The sequence below is a fragment of the Gadus morhua genome, chromosome 7 (genome assembly GCF_902167405.1).
Source record: "Gadus morhua chromosome 7, gadMor3.0, whole genome shotgun sequence".
NCBI lineage: Eukaryota > Metazoa > Chordata > Actinopteri > Gadiformes > Gadidae > Gadus > Gadus morhua.
The window spans coordinates 22399521-22410800 of NC_044054.1; the positions used below are offsets into that span (position 1 = coordinate 22399521).

Below are 11280 nucleotides of genomic sequence, written 5' to 3' on the forward strand. Positions count from 1 at the left end.
AGAACCAGCAAGAATTGGTTCAGGAATCCATGCGAAGATGGAGGGGAAAAAATGAAGGGAAAATTATTTCTTGCGTGGTATGCCTGTTCTGCTTGTCCTGATTAAGATTGTAGGTTGTTAGACTTTGACATTCTAATTTTTTCTCATCTCATCTCATTTTCGTCCGCTTATCCGGGGTCGGGTCGCGGGGGGAGCAGCTCAAACAGGGGGCCCCAGACTTCCCTTTCCCGGGCCACATTAACCAACTCTGACGGGGGGATCCCGAGGCGTTCCCAGGCCAGTGTTGAGATATAATCTCTCCACCTAGTCCTGGGTCTTCCCCGAGGCCTCCTCCCCACTGGACGTGCCTGAAACACCTCCCAAGGAAGGCGCCCAGTGGGCATCCTTACCAGATGCCCGAACCACCTCAGCTGACTCCTTTCTAAGTAAAGGAGCAGCGGCTCTAATCCGAGTTCCTCACGGATGGCTGAGCTTCTCACCCTATCCCTAAGGGAGACGCCAGCCACCCTTCTGAGAAAACTCATCTCGGCCGCTTGTACCTGCGATCTCGTCCTTTCGGTCATCACCCAGCCCTCATGACCATAGGTGAGGATAGGAACGAAGATCGACCGGTAGATCGAGAGCTTTGCCTTGCGGCTCAGCTCTCTTTTCGTTACAACGGTGCGGTAAAGCGAACGCAATACCGCCCCCGCTGCTCCGATTCTCCGGCCAATCTCACGCTCCATAGTACCCTCACTCGCGAACAAGACCCCGAGGTACTTGAACTCCTTCACTTGGGCTAAGGACTCATTTCCTACCCGGAGTAAGCAATCCATCGGTTTCCTGCTAAGAGTCATGGCCTCAGATTTAGCAGTGCTGATCCTCATCCCAGCCGCTTCACACTCGGCCGCCAGCCGATCCAGTGAGTGCTGAAGGTCACAGGCCGATGATCCCATGAGGACCACATCATCCGCAAAAAGCAGTGACGAGATCCTCAGACCACCGAACTGCAACCCCTCCCCACCACAACTACGCCTCGATATCCTGTCCATGTATATCACAAACAGGATTGGTGACAAGGCGCAGCCCTGGCGGAGACCAGCACTCACTGAGAACGAAACTGACTGGCTGCCGAGGACACGAACACAGCTCTCGCTTTGGAAGTACAGGGATTGGATGGCCCTGAGGATAGACCCCCTTACCCCATACTCCCGCAGCACCTCCCACAGTTTCTCCCGGGGGACCCGGTCATTAGCCTTCTCCAGATCCACAAAACACATGTAGACCGGATGGGCATACTCCCAGGCCCCCTCCAGGATCCTTGCGAGAGTGAAGAGCTGGTCCGTAGTTCCACGTCCGGGACGAAAACCGCATTGTTCCTCTTCAATCTGAGGTTCGACGATCGGCCGAACCCTCCTTTCCAGCACCTTGGAGTAGACTTTACCAGGGAGGCTGAGAAGTGTGATACCCCGGTAATTGGCACACACTCTCTGGTCCCCCTTTTTGAACAGGGGAACCACCACCCCGGTTTGCCACTCCTTTGGCACTGTACCCGACTCCCACGCGATGTTGAATAGGCGTGTCAACCATGACAGCCCCTCAACACCCAGAGCCTTTGGCATTTCTGGCTGGATCTCATCAATCCCTGGGGCTTTGCCACTGCGGAGATGTTTGACTACCTCAGTGACCTCCACCAGGGTAATTGACGACGAAACACCATCAACCTCGAGCTCTGCCTCCAACATAGAGGGCGTGTTATTCGGATTCAGGAGTTCCTCAAAGTGTTCCTTCCAACGTCCGACGACCTCCTCAGTTGAGGTCAACAGAGTCCCATCCTTACTGTACACAGCTTGGATGGTTCCCCGTTTCCCCCTCCTGAGGTGCCGGATAGTCTTCCAGAAACACTTTGGTGCCGACCGAAAGTCCTTCTCCATGGCCTCTCCGAATTTCTCCCACACCCACTGCTTAGCCTCCGACACGGCAGCAGCTGCAGCCCTTCGGGCCTGTCGGTACCCTGCAACCGAGTCAGGAGTCCTCCAGGATATCATATCCCGGAAGGCCTCCTTCTTCAATCGGACGGCTTCCCTGACCACCGGTGTCCACCACGGTGTCCGAGGGTTACCGCCCCTTGAGGAGCCTAAGACCCTGAGGCCACAGCTAGCCGCCGCAGCTTCAGCAATGGAGGCTTTGAACACCGCCCACTCCGGCTCAATGCCCCCAACCTCCACAGGAATGCCAGAAAAACTCCGCCGGAGGTGTGAGTTGAAGATACCTAGGACGGGGGCCTCCTCCAGACGTTCCCAGTTCACCCGCACTACTCGTTTGGGCTTACCAGGTCTATCCGGAAATTTCCCCCATTCCCTGATCCAACTCACAACCAGATGGTGGTCGGTTGACAGTTCCGCCCCTCTCTTTACCCGAGTGTCCAAAACATGCGGCCTCAGATCAGATGACACGATCACAAAATCGATCATTGATCTTCGGCCTAGGGTACTCTGGTACCAGGTACACTTATGACCACCCTTATGTTCGAACATGGTGTTTGTTATGGATAATCCATGACTAGCACAGAAGTCCAATAACAAACGACCGCTCGGGTTAAGATCAGGGAGGCCGTTCCTCCCCACCACGCCTCTCCAGGTGTCTCCATCGTTGCCCACGTGGGCGTTGAAGTCACCCAGCAGAACTACGGAGTCCCCTACTGGAGCCCCATACAGGACTCCATTCAGGGTCTCCAAGAAGGCCGAGTACTCTGAGCTGCTGTTTGGTGCATACGCACAAACAACAGTCGAGTTTTCCCCCCTACAACCCTTAGGCGCAGGGAGGCGACCCTCTCGTCTACCGGGGTAAACTCCAACACCGCGGCGCTCAGCCGGGGATTTATGAGTATCCCCACACCCGCCCGGCGCCTCACGCCCTTGGCAACTCCGGAGAAGAATAGAGTCCAACCCTTATCCAGGAGTACGGTACCAGAGCTGAGACTGTGCGTGGAGGTAAGCCCCACCAGATCTAACTGATAGCGCTCCACCTCCCTCACAAGCTCCGGTTCCTTTCCCCACAGCGAGGTGACGTTCCACGTCCCCAGAGCCAGCTTCTGCCGCCCGGGTCTGGTCCGTCGTGACCCCTGACCTTCGCTGCCACCCATGTGGCTGCGCACCCGACCCCAACGGGTCTTCCCACAGGTGGTGGGCCCATGAGATGAAGAGAGGGGGGGTGCCACGTCGTTTGTTCGGGCTGTGCCCGACCGGGCTCCGTGGCAAACCCGGCCACCAGGCGCTCGCCATCGAGCCCTCCGTCTGGGCCTGGCTCCAGACGGGAGCCCCGGGCTTCCTCCGGGCCGGGTCACATCTCCTCTTATTCCGATATTCATTGAGGATTTTTGAACCATTCTTAGTCTGGCCCCTCACCTGAGACCACTCTGCCATGAGAGACCCTACCAGGAGCACAAGGCTCCAGACTACACAGCCCTCAGGTTCACAGGGACACGCAAACCTCTCCACCACGATAAGGTGACGGTTCCAGGAGAGGACATTTTTCTAATTTTCTAATTTTTTGGGGGTATGGAAATATGCTGGTTTTCATTTGGGGGAGATGAACATTGAGCTCCCTCTCTCCTGGGCAACGCATGCGTTTCAAATGAGAGAAGTTGTTACGTTCCTGCAGCTTAACATGGCCTGCCAAAAAATAATGAATTGATTCAAACTTCTACCGGGCTGGTGTGTGTTTTAATTGGCCATTTCCATACACAGTCACAGTTGAAATTAACACACAGCGGTGCTGAAAGTGTTGCCCAGTTGTATGGAACATGTTTTTTTTGGAATTGCTGATGTTGTTGTTTTTTACCATGTAATCTGTGTAATCAGTATAACTGTGTAAATTACATAGAAAACAATGACTTTCTTCTTCTAATGTTTTGAAACCTAACGCAGTGATTCTCCTAGCAGTAGTTTGCATTGGTTTCTCTTAAGGACATAATCTGTTATGTTGCCTGCGGTTGCTCTTTAAAAGAATGAAATGATACTCATTATTTTTTGTTTTAACCGTTAATCCACTATGTCCCTCTTCTGAGTAAAAGTCTGGGTTCTGCAGTTAGGAAAAAAAAAAACGGTCAAATGAATGAAAATATGTAAATTCCAGTCAGAAAGTCCTACCTTCTACTCTCCTAAACATTTTAGTTTTCTAATTTCTCCTCTACCAAATTACCCCTGCTGAATCTAGCTTGGGGCCTGAGCACTGTGTCTCTCCTGCATACAATTAAATCAAAGCAACCATATTGAAGGGGGTGAACCCTGATTGGGTAAGGGGACACAGATTAAAGGAAGAAAGAGTAACCAAATACTTAACAATCAGCTTTACGACATCTCACCTTTCCAAGGCCTAGGGGTCATTCATTAAATGTCCAACTCATATTGTGGCCATGTGATTAACATGAACTTATCACTAACAGCGTTTGCATCCCCTGCTCAATTCATTCTTAGGAAGTGCGTCATAGTCGATATACTTTCAATATAGACATTTGTAACTATCTCTTTGTAGACATAAACAGACACATTTGCTGCTATCACAAATCCTGCCAGACATCTGGCATTTGGGATTCACACCCCTGTGATTTCTGCACCTCCTACGTCAGGAGTTCTTCAATCTGGTTGATGCCAACACCAACATTAATGAGTTTGCTCTTCTCTCTCTCTCTCTCTCTCTCTCTCTCTCTCTCTCTCTCTCTCTCTCTCTCGCCCTGTAGGATACAGAGATCATTAATACAGCCATCCTGACCGGCCGAACAGTGGCCATCCCTGTCAAGATGGTCTCCATAGAGATGAACGGAGCGGTGACGGACGTCTCAGCCTTTGTGCAGTGCAAGTCCTCCAACGAAGACATTGTTAAGGTAAGATACCCCTGAGGCGCGCGCACACACACAGACACACACACACACACGCCTTCTACTTTCCTCCATCAAATGGTCATGGAGTGTCCTGCAGCAGGGGAGACACAACATCAGAGCAGGCATACGAGACCTCATTATTTAGCTGGAGGAGCCCCACAAGGCCTCTTGATTTCATTTCACCCTGAGAAGAGGCCGGGGGATGCAGGCTGCTATTCAAATCAATAGGACTCAAATAGGACTATAAAGCAGCGGTAATGACTCCACGATGACTCTGAGAGGGTTCTGTTCTGAGCTCTCCCTTATCGTTCCTCCTCCCCTCTCCGCCTCCTACTTATCATCCCGCGTTACTTGACTTAACTTGACTTGACTTGAGCGGGCCTGGTAGGGGGACCAATCAGCCCTGAGGGGAGGAGTCAGCGTCGGACGGGACTGGGTCACCTCAAAACGCAGTATTGTGGTTGTTGATGGAGCGAATTAAAGTGGGAGCAAAACAAAGAGTGGAGCGCGATTGGGGATGCCAATTGGGCCGTGGTTCCTTCCTCAGGCCAAATGTAATCAGGACAGATTTCAGTTCCAGGAGTTAGTCCAAATTAATGGGGAAGTTTTCCCATTTGAGACTACAGAGCACTAAGTAGACGTTTTGTGCTTTGTTAAATCGTGTTCAGACTTGAAAGTTTAATTTATTTCGGTATCCAGAATTTTGTTGTGGTTTCCGGGCCACTTTGTTGCCGTTGAATAGTGTGACAATGGGAACGATTTTATTTTATAGAATTAGGATGTGAATCGATGTTCTCTCTCTCTCTCTCTTGGTCTCTCACTCTCTCGCTCTCTCTCTTATTATAATAATAATAATAATATTATTAATATTATTAATAATAATAAAAAAGACATTTGTCTAAAATCATTACAAATAATAAAAGACCACTACCCACCACCTAACCTTAATCTTTTGGAAGCATAATTTCCGAGTGTGTGCATTGTCATGGCATTGCTTGACTACGAATATCCATCCATCTGAAAAGGAGGAGGAAGAATAGGTCCCCTAAGATACAACTTGCATTATTTTTAAATCTTTACCCTCTTTCTCCTATCATATTTACATATGGGGTGTACTTGATGTATTCAATAAAATATTAACATTTCCGTCCACATGAATTATCTTTGCAAAACCCTCACCGAAGCAGTTGTCTTTTTCTTTGTGCATTTGCTGATCAGTATGAACACAATCATTATATATAACGCAATAATAATGCAATTGTTATCTATATATATATATATATATATATATATATATATATATATATATATATATATATATATATATATCTATATATATATATATATATATATATATGTAGACCTGCAATAGGGTTTCAAAGAAATATGAAACTGAGAATTAAGTGTGTTCATTCTCCCTCACAAATTGGATTATATGTAATCGTTCATGATATAACTAAGTGTCGGAATGACACATACAACAGTAAATCAAAATTAATTGCCGATAGAAATAACGACAATTTTTCCTCGTGTGTAGCTGCATAAGTGTTCATTGATTTTTGCTAAACCTCAATCCCAACCTCATTTACAGTTTGCTAAATAAATTAACGCAAATTTCAAAGCAAAAGGTCTCATTGAAAAACCTTTGCCCATTAATGTTAAGTAATGTAACATGAATGTAATTTGACATTAGTCTATTTCCAAGAAGGGGAAACTAGCCCTTTACAGGGGTGCTCTCTGGTTCTCACCTGTTTTATATATGCCTGTCCTTAAATATAGCTGCATGTGCATTTGTTAGTACAAATTTGACACATTATAACTGGGATGAATAATATGTACATTACATTACATGACGTATTATGAATGGCATTGACCAGCAACAATAAGCTTAATGAACCACTTTCAACCATACAATTACATATATACAGTACATAAGCACACAAACACTAAACAAAACACAATATCAAGTTGAAAGCACACATACCCAACATCGTTCACTGGCTTTCAAATTCAGGACCGTCTGATGGACTGAAAGCTTTGCTTGTGACTAACCCAAAGGCACAGTTTTCACTTCTGTTTGTTTCTTTTCATGCAGGTGAGACTGCAGTGAGTCACTCACGGGGTCAAGAATCAATAATAATAACAGAGAAATATAATCTGTTTTTCTCACGCCCACAGATGCACTTTGGTGCACTTTCATGTGAGGCTGGACTTGGTGCCCATGCTGTCTGGATATAAACGATAAGAGCCGTGAGAAGGGAGAGATGAACCAGTGTCAATAGGACCGCGGCGGCAAATCATCCCCCATTGTCTAGCACCCATTAAAGATGAGGCATTAAGCGTTTGTGTGGTGGAATGGGCCTCTCCGCTTCAGTGCTCCGGCCATGGAACTGCTTAGAGGCAGATTCAGCAGCACGTGCAGTGCAGCGCAGTTCAAATCCTTACAGTATCATCATCTCATACTAGAATACTTGTTGGAAAACTTTTGAGTCAGCAATCAACGTAAAGAGATAAATTGATTTAAATTAAAACCAGCTCATACAATTGACCTATTGATCAATGATCATTATTTTACTGCTGTTTACATGGAAGCAAGGCATTTTATTAAGGGTGGTGCACGGAAGGTGTGGGAGTTCCAAAGAGAGGAAGGAGCCAGTGAGCAAGGTTTTGAAACAGAAACGATTCCACTTCCACTCTGCTCCCTCCCTCCCTAAGTTTGTCTGTCATTGAGAAGTGTTGCATTCACACACCTGGTCTGACAGGCAAACCAATCAGGGAAGAATTGCCCTGATTGGTCAAAAATCAGCCGGGAGCGTTCTTAAATCTAAATTGACTCATACGGAGGCAAGTGCAGTCATCAACATGAAGCATATATTCTCACAGTGCATTGCATGCACTGTTAGCTGATGGACTGCTGTAGCATTTCTAACAAATTAGACTAAAATGACAGCTCTTGATCTCACCTACAGCACCTTTAAGATTAAGGAATTAAGTATTTTATTTAGTATTATGATATCAAATTATGTGATAGTAAATTATTTAATAATTTAAAGTCGATATCGTCTTTTTCTTAAAACATAATCTCTGCTGAACGAAGTATAATTAGGAAGCCATATGTTGCTATTTTACCCCGCACTTCTCTCCTTCACAATAACAAGATGACGTTCCCTGGGCCCTGATAAATATTCACATAAGCACTCAGACTCTTAAGACTTCTTGACATTTGGATATTGGTCATCTTCCGCCCTCACAATTTGTCATCCCTTGCGATAAAGCTGTTTTCTATTTTTGTTCTTCCCCGTCGTTATGTTTTGTTATCCACGCATCTCGCTGTCCCTCTAATGTGTAGTTATGATATGAAATATGTGACTATGATTATGAATATGTGTGTGCATAGAACAATAATGAATGACAGAGCCTCAGCAGATAATGTGATGTAATCATGTGTATATATATGTTGTGTACGTGCTGTACTTTACAGTGTGTGTGTTCATGTCAGGTATGGTTATTCATGTGACTTAAGGGCTCTGCTGAAACTGTTTTTTTTTCGAGGTTTGCAGAGGAGAAATGAAAATTACAGGGGAGGGTGGGGTGGGTGGGTGGGGGGTGGCGTGGAGCTGTACGTGATGAGAGCAGAAGGGACGAGGCGAGAGGCAGGGCAGCGTTGTCTGAGACCCACCAAAGCTGATGTCCACCGCGGCGTGGGGGCAGACGCACACTCGCCCACGTCTAATGCCTACAGTCAACCGCCCACCTCTCTCTCTCTCTCTCCCTCTCTCTCTCTCTCTCTCTCTCTCTCTCTCTCTCCCTCTCTCTCTCTCTCTCTCTCTCTCTCTCTCTCTCTCTCTCTCTCCTCCCCCCCCCCCCCCCCTATCTCTCTCTCTCCGGGCAGTGTATGAGTCACAACATCCATGTGAAGACGGGGAGAGAGCGTTAAGCTTCGGGAGTGTCGCACTCCCCTGGTCATCCTGGCTGCCTGTAAGCCTCCCTGACGCCCCTGACCACCAACACCTCCGTGCCCTCCTCCCCGCCAGCCACCCTGCCCGCCTGCCCACATGCCTCGGCGACGCGAGAGAGGGTTCTTCAATCCGGGCCTCGCTGCAACGTCAGTCCGACATGTCTACCTCAGACGGGACTTTCATGTTTGGCACAAAGAAGAATGAGTCAGACCTTGTCTTTTAAATCTTTGTGAAAACATAGAGGAAATCTGGGTCTTTGGTTGGTGTTGATGAGGCAGGTAGGGAAACACAGGTGTCCTATGGTGAGGAACTGAGTAGTTTTTATCATTGGTTTGTCATTCTGACTTATTTTCTTACAGAATAGCCACGACAGCCAGATGTCTCTTTTGACACTTTCCTTGTGCTTGAGAGCTGGGATGAAGTACCTTTGATTGGTTGGATTGGTCTAGACACAGGCTAGACAAGTCAAAGGGCAGAGCGGGCAAGCTGGATCGACCAATGGCTGGCTGCGACCACGAATCCTAACACAATTGGAGGTGAGGGAGCTAGACCCGCTATTGCATCGGGGATCTTATAATGACATGGGCTGCTCTGGCTACACCTAGTTGTCAACACAAGCTAATTAGCTCGGTACCTCGTTTATTCACATCCTCATAAATCATCCTGAGTCATGTTCAACCCCTCCTCCCCTTATCTTTCGTCCATTATTTCCTGTAAGCCTAATCAGGATTGTTCCGTTGCCACGGCCAACGACAAAAAGCGCTGTTGTTGCTCCAGTGCGCGCTGACCCGCTGAAGTCTGCGGGTCACCTGTCAAGTCACGTGTTCGCTGGAGATGTAGAACCCATCGAGAGTTCAGGAACCCCGGCCAGCAATAATGGGAGCGAGGTCAAATAGAGACAACCCTAATTTATCAATCACAGTATGGCCTCTTGCAGAGTATGAAGTTTATATCCTTGCACAATAACACGACAGCTTGAGAAATAGCCATCGGCTGGCACCTCACTGAATGCGTGATTAAATGAGGCGTATGATTATGGACGGTAGAGTGAGATTAAGCTTTCTTATATTAACTCTCACTAAGGCCACAGCTCCTAGTTGTTTACATTTTAATGTTTTTGCTTGAGTTAAACGTTGATTTGCGGCAGTTTTGTTTTCACCTTCATTACTTAATGGAGTTTAGTGTTGTTTAAAGAAGTGGATATGCGCTTATTAACTTCACATTGTTGCATTTAGGGAGATGAACTGATTAGCCGGCATGCCTCTGGACATCGCCACCACCAGGGGCACGTTTGGATCAGAGCTGACAACAGATTTTGCCTCCAAATTTGACTGACAGGTCAACCTGACAGGCACTGTCAATCGACAACGGCTGAAGACAATTTACTAACCAGGGTTTTTCCCCACACATTTGGAATTTAAATTGAACAATAAATGCTATATACGTAAGGGATAATGCCCGACGAGTTGTCCATTATCAGGAATTAATGGACGACGCGGAGGCGTGAACCGTCCAACACGCAGCGGATTGTAAGACGCATTTTCATGCGTTGTACATCCAAATATAAAGTTTTTCACAAGCCATAACTTTGTTTCCCTGGTAACGCCTGAGGGTTTGACTAATTCCTTGAGCAACCATTACCCTCCCGTAAGGTTCTTATGCAACGGGTCGTTGTTCACTACTCCAGTAATTAGAACGGACCTTAGCTACGACTTGGCAACGGGAGGTGTTCTAGTCCGCTCAGCTATGAGCCAGAGAGCTAACGTTATGCATTGTAGGATACATATTTATAATTCAGAATTCGTCCCAGCCTTTATGCCACAGATACTCTAGGGTCTATATAGCATATAACCAGTGGTGTAGTCTACGTGATACGCAGGTATACGCCGTATACCCACTAGGAACGCACCAGGATTTGCGTATACCCACTTAAAAATGTGCACGGATACGTATCAATCGTCTTGTGACAGATCTTTCACTTCTGTGTTTATCTTTCGGAAATATCGGTTGGGTATAACTGCAATAAAATACTTTAAGCAGGGGAAGTTATCTCCTACATTCACCATTCATAAAATTCCCGCTGCGCGCTCGCGCTCTGCCCTGTCTCTGTTACGAAGCGCGAAGCTGCCCCTGCATCTCTGCACGTTAGTTGGCGGGCCGAGCCCCTCCTTCTCGCGTGTGTGTGCGTGCGTGTGCGTGCGTGTGTGTGCGTGTGTGTGTCCAGTCCTCCCATATTAATGTGTAAACCACATAATAAGTAGTCAACAGAAGACAATGTTTTAATCCCACTTTATATCTCCTTGTTACTTTTAGATGAGAACCCCCTGGCCAGCCTTTCAGACTGGGTGTCAGGCTAGGGAATTTAAAAACAGGCATCCTTGGTTAGAGTGGAGGGAAAAAAAGTTATAGGTAAATGTCAGCCAACATACAGTTGGTATACACAATTGAAATTCATAATGT

At 47.0% G+C, this 11280-nt stretch overlaps 1 protein-coding gene across 2 annotated transcripts in view; it reads left to right on the top strand.

Annotated features, from left to right (window-relative positions):
* Window positions 1-11280, top strand: part of tmem132e (transmembrane protein 132E) — a 258574-nt gene that overhangs the window by 218763 nt on the left and 28531 nt on the right. For both annotated transcript variants that reach the window (XM_030360179.1, XM_030360178.1), the window contains exon 5: window positions 4721-4864. In XM_030360179.1, the coding sequence (XP_030216039.1) occupies window positions 4721-4864 (144 nt within the window). The remainder of the gene's footprint in view (window positions 1-4720; window positions 4865-11280) is intronic.